Raw genomic sequence first — 21,896 nt, forward strand, 5'->3', positions numbered from 1 at the left:
AACAAAGTACTTTAGAATAAGTATCTTAATGGGAAGCAATCAATCATTGATATGTGCACTTATAAAATTTGATATTTTAAGAAAATCGTTTTGCCTTGGTAAAAAAGTGATAAAATCACAATAACATTCTACCCACTATCTTTAAATGTTAAATAACCTTTAAGATAGGACTAATGAAGTTTTTCATCAACATGAATAGTAAAAATAGTCTTTAAAATTATCATTAAAAGAGCAAAAACAGTTTGTGAAATTTCCCCTGTGGTCTGTGGGTATCTATACATTTGATCATCGCTATCATCAGCTAGATAACTATCAAATTATAAAAAACAGTTTGGTTTCACAGTCAGTTTGTGAACTTATCCAGAAAAGGATGCTTGTCTAAAAGTTGGTGGTGGATTGGGTGAATGAGTTTAACTTTAGTAACAATCCTACTCACATTATCCTCCCTGGGTCCGCCCAGTCTCGCATGTTTGTTCTGTTACTCAATCAGTAGTTATTTTATACTTTTACATGAAATCAATATATGTGGTTTTTATCAGTTTCAATAGATGAAACTCTTATTCTTTTTTGTAGTTTCGTTAGATTATAATCGTACGTTTAATTTTTAATTAATGTTTCGTAAAGCCCGCAAGCAAGGTTTTGTCTTGACGGTAGATGTCTCATCTTTTCAGACTGTAACAAAAAGATTACCTTCGAAATAAGTCGACTTATCAGTTATCATATTGTCAATATTAATTTTATTACTTTATCTGAAATACTTTATTTAAAATTTAGACGACATCGGTAAAGGGGAATTTTCCAAAATGATGACCGGCTACCCGTCTTCTAAGGTGGCCGTCAAAGACAGTTTCGACGAAGATGAGGCCAGCGACGACGTCGAGGACGAAGTGTTCATCCGGGATGGGAGGAACGGATTCAAACTGGACGAGGAAATGGGTGTAAAAAGGCCGTTGATGGCACCCAGGAGGAAGTACAAGAGCACTTTTCACCCGGAAATTATCAAAAGGCCCTTCTACAAAAGATTCTGTGTACCATATTGTTATGGAATGATTGCCGTCGCACTCATCATAGGTGACTTTTACTCCATGGCACACTGTGCATGTTTTCTCACTTCTAGCACAATTTTAACAGATCCAATTCATGCTAGTACATTCTTTATTTAACATCAACCCAACAAAGATACTACAACTCCGATCATAAATGTCAGAATAGCTTGATTTGAATTTATATTCCATGATTAGCATTTGGATTTATATAGTCTCATATCCGCACATGTACATATCAACATACAAACATGTGCCGAGTTGAGCCTATTCACACCTCCCAGTCCACCGGCAATTCCAGCTTTTGCTATTTACAATTGCCGGCAGACTTGAGAATCACCCACCCCCAGGTGTTGGCAGTCCTGGGGCAGGCCTCATTCTTAACCATCCAGCCACCGAAGTTTGGCTGGGGGGGGGTGCTGTCAACAGTTAGGTCAATTCAGCACCCAACGCATGCAGTTCCAGACCACGTTCATTCTTAAAAACATTCTCTCCTATTTACATACCATTCATTCAATTAGGGTAATGGAGTGCTTGATATTCCTCCATCATCCTTTACACATACTATACATCTAATATGATTGAGGGATGATGGAGTACTCGATATTCGACAACACGAGCTAGGTATACACAGCTGTTATTACTACATACAATAGAACAGCCCCGTTTACTCCAAGAATCGGAAGAGGGGACCCAAATATTCACTGCTGTTCTCAAGCACAATTCTCAATCGAGTAGCATTCCAGTGTGCTCTCTGAATTGTACTATTTTCTTTAATCAGGTGGGACATACCAAACAACCTTTCTCTACAAGCCGAACATATATGTGGGCTATAGCCCAATAGTAAGTGTCTATGTGTCATCCTCATATTCCATGATTATTGATCCACTTTTTACTAACTATTTATTCTTCTTGTCTAATATTTTTTCTTTATTTCCAACTCACTCATTTGAGTACAGTTGGTAGAGACGAACGGAATTGTTTTGTGCACAAAGTATAAGTGTTTGCATTTTCCAGTTAAATTTAAATGGTAGGGATAAAACAAGTGCCCACAGGGCCTTCTGCACCTCAACCTGAGTAGATCTATTGTGCTCCTCGGTTTTTTATAACTCACTGTCCAACTTCAGGTTGTTAATCAACCTCTATAGCCTTGATAGTGGGCTCCTTAGTGTAGGACCTTGCTTGCGGCTTTTCCTCTCTTAGTTGCAGGAATCTGCATGTACAAAGATCAATTTAAACAGTATTAATGGTCATTTGCTGTCGCCTTGCTGACTGTATAAAGATTCTATTTCATTGCACCCTTAAATTCCTAAAAAAAATTTGAAGTCTATCTATCATTGTTGTTATGATCTGTGAAATGTGTCCCAACTGAAATCTTCAATGGAGGTTTAAAAAAAATCATTACTAAAATCAGAGAGAATAGACTGTCCAAAAAGATGGTGAATGAGGAAACTTTCACCTTTTTCCAGCTTTTTGAAAATTTCCAGCGTAATTGTCTATGTATGGAATAAACCCTGGACTGTTGCTGCTTGCTTTCTGACTAATTGCAGTTATTAAACTAATAAGTTCAAATTACTTCAGACTAGCCGAACCTCACTATAATAGTTTTCATTTGTACAGAGGTTGTAAAATCATGGTCATAAGTGTTTTCAGACTTTATAGCTTTCTTTATTCGCATATATCTCTAAATATGGAAAGGAGGAAAGGCCTCCATTATGGCCAAAGGTATATAATTAAATTTAACAGATCTAGTCTGTATAATTTATTTGTTTAGAGTAATGTTTTGCAATTTGTTTAAATTCAGAAGAATATTATCCAATAGGTATTATTTCAACCTATAACATTATAAATTCAATACCAATTAACAAAATATTATGAAAACATGTCAATGGTATTTATATAAATGAAATTTTTTTATAAAGCCATAAATTTTATTTTATTTCTAGGATTCGTTATGGGGGCTACACTGTTCCTGAACCTGTTCCCATCTCCATTATACAATTTTAGACTCTGGTCCTTGAAAGCTCCCAAGGCACAGCTTAACATAATTCCATGTTCTGATTTTACTGGGAAGGACATCTGGTACAAAACATTTCCCTGGATGAAATCTGAAGCAGCTCTTGTAATGGTCGATGTAAACCAAGATGGGATTGATGATGTTATAATCGGTTATTCGACAAGTAATGTATAATTTGGAAATGTATTATTTTATATTTTTTTAAAACAGTAGTTGAATATTCTGCTTAAGAAAAATAGTTTCTTATTAAATATGATGCATGAGAGATTTTGCTTTCGGATAGTGATAGATAAATAGATAATGTAGTTTATTAATGTAAACATATCAAATATTCTTTAGAAAAATAATTTATAGGAAATACAAATGAGCCTTGAAAAAGTCTATCTGCTGTTTCGGTTATAATTGCAGCTTATTTCTAAATTTTTTCCCATGTGAATTTTTTTAAGACCAAATTAATTAGCATTCATATAGAATAATCATTTAATTTATATTATATTTAGTAGTGGTAGTATACATAATTGTACTTATACTCCAATTCAAAAAGGAATACTTATAAATAATATTCATTATAAATTATAATGGTTAAAATAGTACAAAATTATAATTTTATTTTCATTTAACTGCAAAACTAGTTTGTGACTAGAGATATGTTTTTCAGCTATACAATTAATACACTCACTATTATAACTTTTTTTGTCATAATTGCCCCATAACAATTTTCTGTAATGCAAGTTCATGTTCATTTGTTTTTAATTTTTAAAAACACTTTTTCAAATCAGTATTAGTTTAAGACTTTTAGATTATCTTAATTAGTTAACTAAAATAAAGCAACATTTTATGAGTTTTTTGAAATTTTTCCGCAAAGTTTGCACTACTATTCTTAACAAATACCATTATTTATATCTATTTGTTCTGTATTCATGATCATAATTAGTAGGAACTGGATTTATATTTTTTTCCTAAGCCTCATATACGGTTTTTTGTACTTTTATTTTGTTTCATGCAATTTAGAAGCAAATTATGTAAATAGTATTTTACTTTGCATTTATTATTACATATTATGACTATTATATTATTACATAGTTGGATGATTTTATATGTTGTAATTACATATTTTACCATAATTTACATATTTTGGTCCATGTTCAACAGAATAAACAAAATATTTATTTGAAATTAAAAACCAGACAAAAAAATGGGAAAAATGGAAGCAAGATTTAGGGGATTAAAGGTTTCAAGGCAGAAACAAAAAATTTCCAGAAACACCTGTCCATCCTCGCATTAAGATATGCCTATTGGGAATCACACCAGATTGATAAATAATTATAATTTTTCTTTCTTTCGATTAAAAAGTCACATAATAAAAATTAAAAATGTACATTATTCCAAATAATTTTGAAGATTAATAAAACACAGACACCCCAAGGGTTGATATGACCTCTGCTATTAAAAATGTTAAAACTTAAAAAAAAGTTTTACATGTTTCAAATACATAATACAATTATCCTCATATAATTCTTTAATCATTTGAAAAATGCATGGCTAATAAAAAATGATTTTGATTTTACAGTTTTTCTTTAGCAGTATAATAAAATATAATTATGAAAATGTAAAAATGTACTTTTAGTTCACTATATTTTATTTTACATATAAATTCAGTTCCTAATAATTAGTATCAACATGATTTCTTTATATATTTTTGTTTTATTTTATGTGTAAGTTTTTATTTTATTTTGAATCCTTTGTGTGTATTTACTTGTTTATGTGTGTTTTCTGTATATTTTTTCAGACATGCTTTTTTTTATTCCCTTTGTTGCCATTTATTTCTTTTTTCCATTTTGTTTACAAAAACACTTAATATGGTAAGTTGCATTCAGCGCTCATTAATAAAGCTAAATTATTGTTAATATTATAACATTATGTTTTAAAATTATGCAATTGTCTTTATTTAGATCAACACCCGGGATCGTGTGTTGAGTTTCCAAACGCTAAAGATGTTTGTGGTGGTGGGGTTCTAGCCCTAGATGGAAAAACAGGAGATACTTTATGGCAACATTGGACCCACAAAGATGTTCTATTTGTTGACTGTTCTGCAGATATAAGTTCGGATAAAATAAAAGATTGCCTCATTTCTGGAAAGGGAGGAGTAAGTCTTTTAATTACAATTTTATTTGGCAGTTTAATTTATTTTTTATTTTAAGGTTTTGACAGCAACTGATGGGAAAACTGGAAAATTTATATGGGGAAAAAGTCCACCAAAAGAATCTAAATTGATAGATTTGTATACAGCACAGTTTATTTCTGATATAGATGGTGACAAATATCCTGATGTTCTAGTATCCCATACACTTTCAAATTCAGGTATAAATTCATTATATCAATTATCATATATGTAAATTAATGTGAAATGTAATGTTGATGTAAAAGAATTAATTGTTTACCAGTTCTTCCTCATTTTATTTGTTTTTCCACAATTTTTGTGTCATTTAAATTTGATTTTTGGAAGAACAAAGACTGGAATTAGGTTCTTTTTTCATGCACCATTTATCTTTGTTTGCTTGTGAATAAGTGTAACTTAATTTAAGTATATTTCTTACCCTGTTGAAAATTTCTGTCCTTTTTAAATATTCAGTGGTACATATAATGCATTCCACATTATCATTTACCTCATTGATAAATTGTCTGTTTGTAACTACATAAATACTACTCATAACAAAACGGATTTTTTTCTTTTATTTTTAAACGAGCAAGTAACTTTGAAAATCTTGAAATAGGTCAGTTAGCCGTGTTGAGTGGTAAGACAGGAATAACTCTCGGCCATTTGGACACACCCGATGATGAAGGCATATTCACGGTGCCAAGAGTGACCGTGTCCAGGGATGGTTCAGACGTTGTGCTTTTTGCAACTGGCTCTTCTGAGACTTCAGGGACTTTGTTTGCAACTTTACTTTCTGACATATTAATTGCCGGGCCGAAGCACTACTCAAATGTTTGGAAAAGCGATGTTGGCATCACTTCCGGGATCGTTTTGGCAGATATGAATAGAGATGGAACGGAGGATGTTATACTGACAAGTGGTGATACTTTGTCCGTCCTTGATGGAAATGATTACAACCCTTTATGGAATGTTTCTTTAAATGGTTTTGATAAGAATCAAAGACAAATTTTAATGTAAGTTTTTAGTAATTTATTTTATTTTATTTATTTAACCAAACTAGCATGGCAATAAAATCATCAGCATTGGGTTTATTTAGGTTACAATAATTAAAAGTTAAAATGGATTTAATTATTTCTTTAATTATTCTTCTATTACTTCTTTCTATATATCATTAATCATGGTAAATTTACCACAATCATAAAAGATGAGAAGATGCATTAAGGGATAATAAGATTTTCTTAAAAAGTCATTCAGTATATAATAATAATACTGTTTATGATCAATTTGTTTAGTGGCCCAACTCCTGCTTATTTTGATGATGATCTTATACCTGATCTCCTCGTTACACACATGGTCGGTTCTTCTTTTCCTGCAATTTTTTACTCACAGGTAATTTATTTCTTACTTTTTACCCTTTTTCGCAATCATGTTTAGGAAATTAATAGAACAAAAACAAAAATTCCAGACATGGGTTGCAAATGGAAAAGACGGTGTTGGACTCCTAGAAGAGCCAATACTCGGTGGGAGCGAAGTGACTGCCCCTGGAGTTGCAATTAGCTTCACAGGAATTGGCAATGACATGTACCTTTTTTGGATGACTACATGCAATAGCATTGCCAACCAAAAAAAAAGTTTCCAGTTTTTAAAAGGCAAGTCTAACTAGCCGTCCAAATGTTTTATTATTGTGATCAACTTTGATTTTAGAATCAGAGATTCATAAAAATGCAAGAGCAGATCTGTGTCGTCTTCGATTCAACAAATCTCTTGAGATCCAAATGTATGTTCTCAACCAGCATATTAAACCCCCTGGAGTTCTTCTTTACTCCTCAAGTATGTATTTGAAATTGAGCACTTTTGTGAGACTGTCTGATCATATTAATATTTTATAGAATTTAAATGGGAAATTGAGCATAATGTAACAGAGCATAAGATAAATAAAAAAGTACTGCCAGAACCACCCAAACATCTGACTCGGGACCATGGAGGAATGGATAAACTGGAAAAGCTGAGAAAACAACAAGTGGATAAAATATATCAAGCAATTCCAAAGAATTATCCTTTGTATGAAACAGGTAATGTTTTAAAAATGTTAAGAAGTTACAAGTGATGTTCTATTATTATATTTCTTACCTGGGGTCAGAAATTAAAAAGAAACAAACATTTCCATTTAATACACTTTTGTCTCTACATAGTTGTAAAATTAGTAGGAAGACAGAATAAAGAAAATACACATACAGGATTATTTTGGTTGTTTTATTAACACATTAATGATTTATTTTTTCAGTTGATGAAGATAGAAATTTATTAAATGCTTTACCAAGATTTCCTGAGTCAATTGCTTCAGAAGCTAAAGATTTATTAACCAATAATCTGTAAGGCTGTTTAATCTGTTATTCCAAACTATTTCGTCATAACAATTCACTTGATTTCAGCCCACCAATTAGTCTCGACTATGATGTATATTCACAAGACCTGGACCCTGAGGATCCTTTGTTCTCCAGGACGAACCAAAGGCATGGAGAGGTATATGACGGTAGGGATGAAAGGGCTGATTTTTTAAACCGGAATTTGGAGATGGACAAAATTTTACAAAACGATAAAAACCAGGAAGAAAATCGGGAAAAGAGAGAAACAAAAGATCACAAAGATGGTATTCCACGGGCGACTACAACAGGTTGGTTAAAAAATTAAACAAACCTAATAATTATGGATCAAACAATTGCCTTGCTTGTAGCTGCTTTGGCTAACCCTATTGATGGAAATGGAATTGATATCATCTTTGCAACACATTGGATAATGCCGGCTTCAAATGTAGTGATACTGTCTGAAAAAGATGATAGGTGTATAAAGAAAAAAACATCTAAGAAACAATCGAGTAAGTTGTTAAATCTCTTTAAAATAAACGTGTTTCTCACTTTTTAAGTTAAAAATAAATAAATAATAAAAAAAGAAGAGAAAATGTGGTCCCTTTCTCTAAGGCCCTCCATACACTGGTATACTTGAATACGATGAGACTGCACTGCAACCTATGCTCAACCTAAATGTGTGGATATCCATACATGAATCTATTTTTGTTGAATCTACTTGTGTCTTGCCAGGAGGGTTCTCATACATATACAGTTTTTTAAAGGTTGTGTAATGAGTAGTTCAAGTGATGAGGAGGATGGACATTGTCATATTCTTCTGGTACCGTCAAATGAAAAGGAGGCGAAGAAAAGAATAATCCGTACAATCAATTATTGATTAAGTCATGGAAGAAAAACAACTGTATGGACTTTTGGCAAGTCGGCAGAAAAAGTTTAAGTACTCAGTAATCCAGTATGATGCCAAGACCTGAATAAGATCAATGGCATAATTAGAGTAGTTTGTATTCTTCTATGTTCTAAGTTAGAAAAAAAAAATGGCTCACAATAGACTCCACAAATGTTGGAACGAAATCCCCGTGTCACTGGTTACATTTACCCGAGTGATTTTGTGCCAACATGCATAAATAAATGCTAATCCAAAGTAAATTCTTATAGAGAACATTATCCCATTATTTTGTAACTCCAATAGCATTACTACCTGGACACTGCTGTTTTTAAATGGCTAAATTTTAAATTAATTGTTTAATATTAAATTTAACTATTGTTGTTAATTCATTAGTTTTCGTGGTCCGCTTGACCAATTAATATCTTTCAATTAATTAAGGTTTTTAGTTGAGATAAAAGCAAGTATCATGAGCGGGATTTGAACCAACGATCTTCGGCTTGATACGCCGCTACTCTACCATTAGAGCTATCGAGACTTCGATCCACTTGGACACTAACTTCCCATCTCAACCCCACCTTTTGAATTTTCCCTCCTTTTTGCCATTTTTCAAATGTCGTGTAATCTATTTGATTCTCGGCGACAAATGAAATGGCCACGGAGAGCTTTAGTGAAGATATACTTCATTTTAACTTATTAAATTCACTAGTTTTCGTGGTCCGCTTGACCAATTAATATCTTTCAATTAATTAAGGTTTTTAGTTGAGATAAAAAAGTCAGTGTCACGAGCGGGATTCGAACCCACGACCTTCGGCTAGATACGCCGCTGCTCTACCACTTGAGCTATCGTGACCTCGATCCACTCGGACACTAACTTCCCATCTCAACCCCACCTTTTGAATTTTCCCTCCTTTTTGCCATTTTTCAAATGTCGTGTAATCTATTTGATTCTCGGCGACAAATGAAATGGCCACGGAGAGCTTTAGTGAAGATATACTTCATTTTATCTTATTAAATTCACTAGTTTTCGTGGTCCATTTGACCAATTAATATCTTTCAATTAATTAAGGTTTTAGTTGAGATATTAAAAGCAAGTGTCACGAGCGGGATTCGAACCCACAACATTCGACTAGATACACCGCTATTCTACCACTTGAGCTATCGTGACTTCGATCCATTCGGACACGAACTTCCCATCTCAACCTTACCTTTTGAATCTTCCCACCTTTTTGCCATTTTTTAATTTTAAAAAAATCCGGGTTCGAATCCTGCTCGTGACACTGACTTTTTTATCTCAACTAATAACCTTAATTGATTGTTTTTAATTTTTAAATGTCTACACCGTAATGTACCTAGCTAGTTGAATTTTATTATGTACCTCCTTACTTAATTATGGATGTATATTACGTGTATATGTATGTAAATATACGCATACTATGTATTATCGTTATTTACTTTTTTATTCATACAGAAGGTTCTATCAGGTACAGAAGGTTGTAATAATTCATGAAACTCATAAAAAACCTCATTCCACACCTTCACACTTGTGTCCTTGATGGACTAAGCAGGGAGGGTGTAATTGTACAATTCAGGAGGCTTTTTCACCTCTTGAACAAATTTTATGTTTGACGCCTCCATGGGACACTAACCCATAACACACAACTAGCTCGATTTTCGTAGAGCACTAAGAGACCCATAAGTGGCTGCCTGCCTACTTGCACAGGAAGTAGTGTAGTGACAAAAGTTGCATCGAGCGTGCATCAACCCACATATGGAGGGCCTAACATGCACAAGACCAAACTTTGTATTGCTTAACAAGTCTGATCCTTTTTTAATTATAAAAAATAAAATGTTATTGCTGTTAGAAAATGTAGTACAGCTAATACATAATTACATGTAGCACAATTACGTCACCTTATAAATCTTAATAAATATCTTGCAATTTTTAGCATTACAATTTACATCTTGAATAATTAAACTGCCTGTATTCTTTTAGATAATTTAAAAGTCTTCAATGAAATTAAAGAAATTGCTCAAAAAGAGTGTCTTGGATTGTCAGACGATGAGTTTGAAGAGAAGGAGGACTATGATGGTGTCGATGGCCAATTGACAGTTTACAGAATAAACTTGAGCTGCAAGTGCTCTAATATAAACCCGAGTATGGAAAAGTGCTCGACGCCACTTCCCCTTGACCAACAAAGCTATTCACACAGGGCCACTAACGTCTATTTCAAGCAAAGGCACAAACCAGCATTTCGAGTTTAGTCCAATTTAAATTTCTTTTAAATTAAAATAAAAGTAAATTAGGTTTAAAGTAATTTGTTTTTAATCTTTATATGTAAATATCAGATTTGTAAATAATTAAAAGTTTAAAAAGAAATGTTTTTGTTTTGTTTTTTCAATTTAATTACTGTTAGAGTTTGTTAAGAGATTAATTGCTTAATGGAAAAATTGTAACTTTGGCAAACGAAGTTTTATAATTTAAACCTTTATTATATCACACTACTAAATTAAGTGAAAAATCATTACAATTATTTGGCAAAAAATATTGTAATTCACCCATTCCACAAATAATATAAGTATATTTTAATTGTATTATTTTTTATTCTTCCTGAATCTAATTTTAAAAATAGGATGTAGCCTTATTATAAATATACTAGTAAAACTAATACATTTATTAAAATCATCCCAATTAATTATTCTTTTTATCTCAGGTTTTTTGACTGAGATGAAAAATTAGTGACACGAGTGGGATTCGAACCCACAACCTTCGGCTAAATACGCCGCTGCTCTAACCACATGTGCTATCATGATTTTGATTCCCTCGGACACCAACTCCCCTTCTCAACCTACAACTGTTCAAATTAATTAAAATCATAAGGCGATCTCAGTTTTGGCTTATGAACTACCAGAGTTAGGGAAGCCTTGTATTTGTGCGGAAGTCGAAATAATTTTTCCCCTCCAAAATCGAAGTTTCCACTCACATTTTTTGTTTCAGACCTTTCTGAACAAATTTTTTTCTGTAAATGTCTGTCTTTGGTCAATCCCTTTAACAGCAAAACTTTGAAACCACGAGACCAATTTTTATGAAATTTTAAGAGATTATGCGGGTTGGTTTCTAGATGGTCCTATATGAATTTCAACAGTATTGCCAGAACATGCACAAATGTAAAATCCCGTACACAGCTATATCTAGAAAACTATACACAGATTTTGATGAAATTTGCAGGGTTTATGCAAGTTGGTTTCCAGATAGTTCCCTATTAATTTCATTGCAATCAACCGATACCAACAATATCGCCTGTGTATGCACAAACATACGTACACATCTATATCTCAGAAACCATTTGTTGGATTCTTATGCAATTTTCTGGGATTATGCTCATAGCTTTCTAAATGATCTACTATGATTTTTTTTTCCAAACATATGTGGTTGCGCATGCCCAAAATGTGAGAAGCTATACTGCCCACCCACTTGGCAAACATTTTGTTTTATTATTTATTTTTATCTCACATTTGTTCTATTACCTCTATCTTGGATGTTTAACATGATTAAATTGTCCTAAATCAATTAAATTACATATTCATGCTTTTTAAAAGATTATCTAACCTAAGTTTGGCAGATCTCAAGAGTTCTTGATACACTGCTGAGACCCCCTCTTACAACTACGCTATTTATCTATAGCCTAAACCAGCAGTTGGGAATGATTTTCACCTTGATATCCTCTTTCATTCATGCTAATAAATACATTCATACAGTAAAAATTATGCATTCACTATCCTGATTGGTTTGAAATATCTGTGGGTATTCTATACTACTGGCTATTTGTAAGTCACCAGGGTTATTTGATATTACCACCAGTGACCCCCCCCCCAATGCTAATAAACACATTCTCTCAAAATAAGGATATTATTATAACATATGTATCAGGGCTATATAAAAGCTTCAAAATATTTTATATTATTGAAAATTGTTGCTGTTAGTTTTAATCTTAGAATTTTTAAACATGTTTATTTTGTTTGTGAAAAATTTCAAAACTCCTTCACAAACTTTATTTTCTGTACCTGAATGGTTTGAATCTCCAAGAGAGATTTTTAAAATTAAAAATCCAATTGAATTTATTGTTGAGGAATTAATGAACTGTGACAGTCGCATTTTTAAGTAAAAGGGATCAAATAAAAGTACAATAATTTTATATCTACAAATTTGTGATTATTAATAAGCCTATATTTGGTGCCTTCAAACTTAATTTTTCTCAATATTATATTATACAATGTTATGTAAATAATAATTTTTCTACATTTAAAACACACGTGTAATACATAAGATATATTTATATAAAATATAATTAATCTTATGATTCTTCCTTCTTGAAGGTGGGATAATAGGTCATCTCAAAAAACCGGTTGTTTTTTTTTTCAATTTCAAGAAGGAAGAATCATAAGATTAACTGTTGAGGTCAAAATATAAGAAAACATCGTTAATATAATTAATAATAGACCATATACGTTTATCGGCTTCAGGTATTGTATCATTTTTTGTTTCTTTATTTTAAAGGATTTATGATCTGCGCATATTAAGCAAAGTTTGAATCAATTATTATGTGTATGCATATTAGGGAAAGGATAACTGCTCGGCTACCGCAGTCCCCCTATAACCATGTGCCTTAGAAGTTTAAACACGTTGGATTCTTTCATTATTAATTTAAATTTATTGTTAATTTAATATTACAGACAGAAGGGAATGAGAGAACAAATAATAGCTAGTTCTAAGGTCCCAATGCAGTTAAGAAACAGAAATTTTAAATTAAGATTTATTTTGATATACCAGGTATAAAATATTACAATATATTACTATACTACTAGAAAACAAACAAATTTATGCTTAAAAAAATAACCTCTCTGATATACAATGCAATAATATTTCAATATTGGACCAATTCCTGATAAGTTTCACAATTTTGCAAACACTGGCGGTGAGCTTCTTGTCGCTTGTGCGACACTAGCGTTCATAAAATCTTCACTCTGAAGCATTGTCTGATTCCAGTCAGCCTTAAAAACATTTAAAATAAAATACATTTCAAGTAAACAAGAAAATAAATTTTAAATTAACCTACAATGTGGTCTAGTCCTTCTTGGACAGAGTGATCACGAGAATAAACAAGACTCCTTTTAGTGCCCTGCACTGCAAGGGGGCTCTTTTGGGCAATCTCATCTGCTAATTGAACTCCAAACTGCATCATGCTGACAAAAGCATTATTATAGTTTTTTTTTGTTTCTTTTTAATGATTATAATTACATTAAAGTACCTTTCTTTGTCTTTAAAAACTCGACTGACCAAACCAAATTCTTTGGCCTCTTGTGCCTCTAGTTTCCTAGCAGTGAAGGCCAATTCATTAACAAGGCTGGTATTGCCGGTTACTTTCGGCAGCCTTTGCAATGTCCCGACATCAGCAGCCATGCCTTGTAAAAACAATAAATAGTACTATAACCCTTATTTTCATAATTATTTTGTAAACCATCTGAATACACATATGGCTTGTTTACAAAACTGATACACAAATTCATTACACACACACACACACACACACACAAATACACAGAAAAGAACCATGGGTCACCTATGTCAACTTCTTTGACTTGGAATATGGCATCCTCAGTGCAGTACCGGATATCAGCTGCTGTTATGAGATCAACTCCGCCTCCAATGCAAGCACTGTGGACAAGGCTGATGACTGGTTTTAAACACTGAAATATAAAAAGTACAAACCAACACAATGGCTGTATAAGTAAGTTTTTTACTATAATTTTTATCGCACAAAAGCACAAAATTCCCAAGTGTAATTAATTAGCATTCATTCAGCGACAAAAAAAAAAAGTAAATAAAATTTGGTATATCACACTTTTTTTTTAACGAGGGTATTTCAACTACGAGGTTATAAGACCCCTCGGGTGTTTTTGAAAAAAAAAAATTGTAAGACTTAAAGGACAGACAATTCTAATTTTTTATTATCATTAAACCATTTACCCTTTAGTGGTCAATTGACCAATTTACTTCTTTCAATTAATTATTCTTTTTATGTAAGGTCTTGGTTGAGGTGACCTTTGGCTGGGTTCGAATCCTGCTCGTGACACTAACTTTTTTATCTCAATACATAAAAAGAATAATTAATTGAATTATGATTAACAATGATTCTGTGATTGAAGGGAATTGTTGTGACAAAATTGTTAGGAGTCACTTATGTATGAAAGAGTTAAATTTCTGGCATTGCTTTTTGAATTTTTTTATTTTTTATTTTGATTTATTTGCTAATTTGAATTGAGCAAGTATTGTAAAGTGGTTTATCCACTTGTATGTATTTAAAATGTCCTGATGGGTATTTTAAATTAACCCCGTGCAATGATTATTTTTTTAATTATTAATTTTGTTTCAATTAATGAATTGTTTTAGAAGCATTTTGAAAAACACCAAGCAAGCAAGAAAAGAGAAGAGTGTAAATTAAATAAAACAAGAAAGATTTTAAGAAGTTAAAATAAATAGAAATGTGGAAAATACGTAAGTATTAATATATCAGACAAAGTAAATTTATCTTTATATAATTAATGGTACTCAATTGTTAATTGTTATATTATAACAGTCAATCTGTTCAATGCCCTGGCAATACCATCTTGAATTTCAATTATGAAAAATATCATACAATTAATTAAGGTTTTTAGTTGAGATAAAAAACCTTAATTATTGGTCAAGCGGACCACCAAACTAGTGAATTTAATTATGAAAAATGTTTCTTTCCAACATACAAAACACTTTCCTTAAGGTGATGTATTACTCAAAATAGGTAATCATAATGAGCAAGGCCAAGACAAGAAAACCGACATTGTGAAAGATTGGTATTTTATCAATTTCAGAATATTTTAGCTTGGTATTTTTAACAAGGAGCAGGCTGATAATATTTTTTATCAATGTATCCCTAGCTAGTTAAATTTCTAAAAAATTTAGAATCGTTTTTACAAAATCTACGTTCCTTGCTTACCTTTTCAAGTGAGGTGATGCTATTTTGATATGTGACAATCATTTCCTTTAAGATTTTGCACCTTCGGGCCACATCTTCAAATTCAGCCAATTTAGGAGCGATTTGGGTCATTGAATTGAAATCAAGACCTTAGAACCAATACAAATTATATTAGAGTAGCATGAAAATTTTTGAATTAAATGAAATTAACCATTTTGAAAAACCTTGTTTTAGGGAAACTATCTTGGATGATGTCAATAAACAAAGCACTGGGCTGTGATCCATGTTTTATGGTAATAATTACAAGTATTCAATCATTTCATTATAAAAAAAGTAATTTAGAAAGCTTACCTGCGGTGAAAACCTTCCCAGCAGCAGACAAAAGTACGACTCTGCAGTCTTCATCATTATTTAGAGAATTGAAACACTGTCCAATTTCTCTAAGTAGAAAAAGAAAAATTATTTACAAACTGTTTTAATCCATTTCCGTCCATTTTTTACATACAACCACATTTCATGGCTCATTGCATTTAGTTTATCTGGTCTGTTTAGCTCAACATGGTAGACAAAAGGCTTAGGTGAAGAGATTTTGAGCGTTGTATAATCGGTTGCAGTTGACATCTTGTTTGCCTGTGCTAAAATAAAAAATGTAATTTTATACATTTATTAACTACCTGAAGTGAACTTTGATACAAAACCACTTCCTGCTTTGTGTGAATAAATTGTTTAAAGAACTCAATATGCCATGTAGGGGATAGGGATAGCGATAAATGAGATGGCCACAAGGCCTTCCGCACCTTGACCTGAGATCTGTTGTGATCTTCTATTTTTTATACCTCACTGGCCAGCTTCAGGTTGTTTATCAACCTTCAAAGCCTTGACAGCAGCAAGTTAGTGTACGATCTTGCTTACGGTTTTCCTCTCTTAATTGCAAGAATCTGCACCTACATAGAACCTCACAAAAACATAAAATGTGTTGTACATTGTCCTCTTCTTCCTGGCAGTATCTGCAAAGTATTTCTTCTGTCAGTACTATCCAGTGAATGTGCCTTCATGGCAGCAGCAAGTCAGCAGACCAACCAGAATCCTGATTCTGGTGCGGTAAATGGTTGCCTTTCACAGTAATTCCTTTATAATCCTTTAATTCTTGCAGATGGCTATTCTATTAAATCTTCGCATCCCTCATGTCCTTTTTTATGGGGGGTTCGGGACCAAGAGAATTTATATTCACTCCCTTTGTGGCCAACAAGACCACTTTCTTCTTGCCTCTATCTCCCGAATGCCCAGGGACCCATGCCAGTGTTGCGAAAACACTGGCCAGGAGATGCATGACCTCTGCTGTCGCATACCCCGTAAAAAAATAATACATAATAATAATAGTCAAGGCTGCATTTTAATGTGGTACCACTTTCCTGTCCATGAACTTAGGTTTTTATTTATAAATTTCCACTCAGCACAATCATATTGATGCTGTCTAAATATGTTGCTGTTAAAAGTATTATTTATGCAATTCTGCCATTTCTTACAAAATCTACTATTTCTGTTGGTGTGAACTAAAAAGGGATTGTTCTGACACGAAAGAAAAAAAAAATATTTTTTTTAATTACCAGCATTGAGAAGTAGCCTCGATGATGATTTCAAAAACATCCCGTACCTGCTCAGCATGACTGTTTATTATTAATCTTTACAATTAACTGTAAAAAAGTTTAAATGACGAAAAAAGGTCTTTTGACTTTTGACCTGAGACACAGCTGAAAAGTTGGCCAGTTGCAACAGTTCGTAGTGTCAGAACCAGAAGTAACCTTCGTAAAGAGAATAAGGTTATAAGCCCTGACAACAAATCTACAACTATTTACAACTATTTATTTTCTGAGGTCGGTCAGAAAGATTATCCAACCGCTTATCTTTTTTTTATGCAATGATCCTTTTTTTAAAAATCAAAATTACCTACGTCGATATGCCAATCCTGCATAATAACAAAAATGATTGATTTGCAGTTGGAGAAAGAGTGGTTAATGAAGCTCCTAATAGATTCAGAAACGCCCCTAAACACCCGGCTATCAGCGAAATACAAGAGGTAAATGTTAGTTTTAACAATCCCTACGAAATTAGAATAAATATAAGGTGTCATTTTTATCAAATCATTGCTACATAAAGCTTCAATGTTTGTTCCAAAATTGATCCTTTATAAATATATTAGTTTTCCAAATACAACTGGTAATCAATCAATACACTGAAAAACTTGTTAATTTTTTAACTCAGGAGAACATCAGATACGATATAAATATGGTTCGAATACAAACGAAGGAACCGGATCGGGTGTTTTTTTGTACAAGCCCAAAATATGAGCAAAGAACTCATCAGGGAAGTGCACTTCGGTCTTTCAAACAGAAATACATGCCATCAATGCTTGTGCCCTAGAAAATCTTAAAAGAGTTTACACTGGCAAAAAAATCCTCTTAAAATCAGCTATTAAGGCATTAGCGTCTAAAAAAATTACCTGGGAAACAATCTGATGATATGTTGGGTGCCAGGACACAAAGGGATTTTGGGTAACGAACAAGCAGACATACTGGCCAGCGGAGGATCCTCAAGACCATACATAGGCTCTGAACCTACACATGGAATAACAAAAATAAATACAGAATCCTCTGTTCAAATAAAACAAAGGGAGAAGTGGATGAACTCTAGGGGCGCTAAACACAGTAAACTTGTGCTAAAACAACCCTTACCAAGACTGGCAAACTCTCTGCTGCTGTTGTGGGTGGCCAGACTCAGAGGAGTGATGGGACTATTAACTGGTCACTAGCATCTGAGAAAACATCTACATGGGTATATATAATGATGATCCCATTTGCAGATGATGTATCGAGGAGGAAGAAACAGCCACCCATGTCATCTTCGAATGCAAAGCAATGGCTCAATGGAGTCATAACCTAGCACAAAAAAACCTAGGGAATGAAATTGTAGCAGTGACAGTCAATGACCTAATACTTCTGAGAAGAAGGATTAAGTCGATTGCGCTGAATTAGGGAACTAGGAACGTTCAATAAGCCAGAAGGCTGCAGTGCCCGGGGAGAACAAACACCGCTTCCTAGTATCTTCCATCCATCATCATCACCATAAATTGCTTTTTAGATAATGAAGCTCTGCTTGATTTCTCTTGAAATCTTCGCATTCTACTTGTAGACAACCTGTAATAATCTGATTAAGAATATAATTCCATTGGTTAACATTTTTAAGTGTTTAAGTTTTTTCATTTTATTGATATTTATGCCCTAAATTATTAATTTCCACTACCCAAAACGGTTGTTGCTCCAACAATTCATGTAAATAATGTTAAAGATTAAGGTGGTGGAAGAAAGAGATATTTTTAGACCAAGTTTTATTTAAACAAAATAAGGTAATGGGTATACACTAGTTAAAAGTAAAGTTCTGAATAAATCCTTCTCTTCTTATGTGATTGATTTTATTTTTCTTCTTGATGCTTATCAAATGAACATATGTATTTTTAGCAGTAATTGACATATATATATTTGTAATTTTTTTCAGGAGTTTTGCCTATCTGTCAATGAAAGATAGAGCTCCACTAGCTCTGACAAAAGTGATTGACTATTTAGTCAGGGACAAACGGGGCATTGAAAAGACTTATGGACCAGTAAGTCTTATCTTGCATTAAACATTTAAAATTTGTAAATAGAACAGATAAATTTATATTGCGATTCCTATGTTGCTTAACTTTTTAATTTAAAAATGATGAAAACATCAAGTATTTGTCTTGTTTGATCTTTATTTAATTTTAAATATTAAAAAAAAAGTCCGATTTAATAATTTATTCCCTACACTACTGTGTATCAAACAAGTTAGTACACTAAGTTTACTTGAATTTTGCCTAAACATTACTATTTTATAACAATTTTTATATATTTAATCTGCTATGTTTGTCAAAATCGTAGGGTGCCATTGAAGAGGTGAAGTGTGCTATTGGAGAGTTGTCACAGTTGAAAAACCATTTACAGACGTCCAAACCTTTTGAAAATTTTATTTCAAAGGACCCAGACACGACGACCTGGAACCAGCACCTCGAAGCTAGGGAGCTTCATAATGAAGTAAACAATTACTACGAATCGGACTGGCTTTTTGCAGAATGTTACCTGTACAGGAGAATCAGAGAATCATTTGCCACAAAGTTTGTTTGTTACATATTTCGGGAAGGCTTGTTTTTCCTAATTACAACATTTTCTAGGAAGCTGATTTGCTCGATTGATCCTTTTTCGGTTCAAAAGACCCAAGTTTTGGACAGCGCTTTGGATATTATGGAACCAATGTTTTGTTATTTGTACCAATCAAAACTGATGGACAAACAAACCGTTCTTCCAAAAGATGATCTAGTAAATGAGTGCGTTCGGTTGCTGAAGGTAAGGATGTTTAATAACAAATAAGAAACTTAAATATTAGTTTGAATTATTAAACTTTGCGCCAATTATATTCATTTTTCAAAACTTAAAAACAGTTAAAACAAAGTCTCTTTTATTTCCCCTATTTATTTTTTTTTTGCTTTTTTTTTATTCCTCGTTAAAAGATAAATAATTGCATGACCTAACAGAATTCAGTTTGATAAAATATTGAAATAAAATCTTTAAACAGGTTTTTTGTTCTTTTTAATTAAAAAGGTTGTTATTTTGAAAGATCTTGCTAGTTTTCCTTTTGAAAAAGAATAGAACTAACATGTTTCTTTTGAAAAATAAATGTATAGTAGTTTGCCCCCTAATCAGCATTCAAAATCTCCTTCAATGTTTATACGTTCAAAATACAGTTATTCTTTCACTTAACAAATGCTATTTGAAATTCATATAACAAAGTAATGTTTTATGGAAAATATGCATATAATTTTCAACTGTTTTTAGTGGTGTTTATGGGCAAACAAAATAGATCTGTCTTTCAAGCCAGATCTACAGGAAGGCGGTAACATAGCAGATGCTTTTCTTAAAATAGATCAATGGGACAACAAAATTGTCATTGATAATTCTGAAAAAGTTGGTTTGTGTTGCATTGAACCAGGGTACAAAAAAGTAGTGGGTGAGTATTTTGATCCTATCAGATTGCATAATGTTAATGTGTTGTAATAATAAGTTAACGGGCTTAATTTTTGTGTAGACATAGTTATGGACAATGCAGGATTGGAAATGCTTTGTGACATGACTCTGGCAGACTTTTTAATATCAAAGTGTGGTGTCGATTTGGTAAATTTCCACGTTAAACCAATTCCCTGGTTTGTTTCTGATGTCATAATTAGAGATTTCATGCAAGGTGTTGAGTCGATTGCAAAATCGGAACGGAAACATTTCAAAAATATTGGATTAAGATGGCAACATTATTTGGATAAAGGTAATCCCGCCAATACACTTTTTTATGTTTATGTGATTGTAAGTTTCTCATCCTTATGTGAATTTTGGAAGAGACCTTCATAATTATTCTTTTACAAGAAGAAGAATATATTGTACATTTGTTTTAAATAATTATTCAAATTTTGTATAAATTAAACAGGCGTTTGGAAGTTGCATGCAGATACTTATTGGTGCCTTGGCCTGCCATATCAGTTGATGGAAGAGACTGATCCATCATTGTACAAAAAGCTTTCAAGATCATCTCTGATTATATTCAAAGGAGATCTTAACTACAGGAAACTTGTTCGAGACATAAACTGGGAGCCCTCCACACCCTTTGAAAAAGTGCTTGATTGTTTCCGCCCAGCACCGCTCGTCACATTACGAACTCTAAAGGCAGCCACCGTCTGTGGCATGAACGAACAAAAAGCCGAGGAATTGGATGAAAATGATCCAAATTGGTGGACGAGTGGAAACTATGCACTTATACAGTACTGTCCCGATGTGTAAAAAGTCTTTTAACCATGTTTTTATTCATGCTGTTCTGTGATCCCCTATTATTATTTTTTTTTTAATCTATTAAAACACTTTCTCTTATTTTTAACCTTTGTTTATAACATAAATAGTTTTCAATAAGTGTACAACTAATTTTAAATATTAGATATAAATTATTGTAAACAATTTGCAGTTGTACTAATTTGAGAACAGAATGTGAAGTAAAAATAAACTTGGGACATTTTAATCAATGCACATTTTTCACATTGTAAATGTTTTGTATTTTGAATACTTGAAAAATTCCATTTTCTAAACACATTTTGCTTTATGGAATTTCAAAAACAGTAATAACTGTGATATTGATCAAAACATAAGTTTGTTGTAAGTCTTTATTTTAAAAATAAAAAGACATTTTACATTTGTTAATAAGATTTTTATGGGTGTAAACAATTGTATTTTAATTAATATTGTTATGCTAATTTTAAAATAAAAGTGAAAAATTTTGTTTATATAAATTACATAATTGCCTTTTTG

General features: G+C 32.4%; 3 protein-coding genes across 6 annotated transcripts; 2 read left to right on the forward strand and 1 right to left on the reverse strand.

Annotated features, from left to right (window-relative positions):
* The first annotated feature begins 239 nt into the window (after positions 1–239).
* Positions 240–11,033, forward strand: LOC106667930. 2 transcript variants are annotated; one of them, XM_014396226.2, is made up of 14 exons: positions 240–400; positions 775–1,071; positions 2,990–3,223; positions 5,013–5,206; positions 5,262–5,421; positions 5,835–6,231; positions 6,511–6,607; positions 6,684–6,867; positions 6,923–7,048; positions 7,108–7,290; positions 7,503–7,590; positions 7,651–7,892; positions 7,953–8,093; positions 10,464–11,033. In XM_014396226.2, the coding sequence occupies exons 2-14, from the start codon at positions 804–806 to the stop codon at positions 10,730–10,732; spliced, it is 2,583 nt and encodes an 860-aa protein (XP_014251712.1). In that variant the 5' UTR covers positions 240–400; positions 775–803; the 3' UTR covers positions 10,733–11,033. The 2 variants fall into 2 exon arrangements, with proteins under 2 accessions (XP_014251712.1, XP_014251713.1); XM_014396227.2 differs by lacking the exons at positions 240–400; positions 775–1,071 and adding an exon at positions 2,185–2,768.
* Positions 11,034–13,370: 2,337 nt separating this feature from the next.
* LOC106667940 (delta(3,5)-Delta(2,4)-dienoyl-CoA isomerase, mitochondrial) lies at positions 13,371–17,283 on the reverse strand. Its single transcript, XM_014396249.1, has 8 exons — positions 17,088–17,283; positions 15,986–16,115; positions 15,832–15,920; positions 15,502–15,629; positions 14,089–14,215; positions 13,777–13,930; positions 13,585–13,711; positions 13,371–13,519 (listed from the first exon to the last, which is right to left on the reverse strand). The coding sequence occupies exons 1-8, from the start codon at positions 17,143–17,145 to the stop codon at positions 13,421–13,423; spliced, it is 912 nt and encodes a 303-aa protein (XP_014251735.1). The 5' UTR covers positions 17,146–17,283; the 3' UTR covers positions 13,371–13,420.
* LOC106667939 (protein-glutamate O-methyltransferase-like) lies at positions 14,044–21,471 on the forward strand. Of its 3 annotated transcripts, XM_014396245.1 has the most exons (10): positions 14,044–14,256; positions 14,919–15,023; positions 15,715–15,773; positions 17,478–17,557; positions 19,033–19,138; positions 19,437–19,669; positions 19,727–19,898; positions 20,388–20,559; positions 20,638–20,868; positions 21,028–21,471. In XM_014396245.1, the coding sequence occupies exons 2-10, from the start codon at positions 15,011–15,013 to the stop codon at positions 21,375–21,377; spliced, it is 1,416 nt and encodes a 471-aa protein (XP_014251731.1). In that variant the 5' UTR covers positions 14,044–14,256; positions 14,919–15,010; the 3' UTR covers positions 21,378–21,471. The 3 variants fall into 3 exon arrangements, with proteins under 3 accessions (XP_014251731.1, XP_014251732.1, XP_014251734.1); XM_014396246.1 differs by lacking the exon at positions 15,715–15,773; XM_014396248.1 differs by lacking the exons at positions 14,044–14,256; positions 14,919–15,023; positions 15,715–15,773 and adding an exon at positions 17,271–17,354.
* Positions 21,472–21,896: the final 425 nt, after the last annotated feature.

This window comes from Cimex lectularius, unplaced genomic scaffold, assembly GCF_000648675.2.
Source record: "Cimex lectularius strain Harlan isolate CLEC.00 unplaced genomic scaffold, Clec_2.1 scaffold219, whole genome shotgun sequence".
Taxonomy (NCBI): Eukaryota; Metazoa; Arthropoda; class Insecta; order Hemiptera; family Cimicidae; genus Cimex; species Cimex lectularius.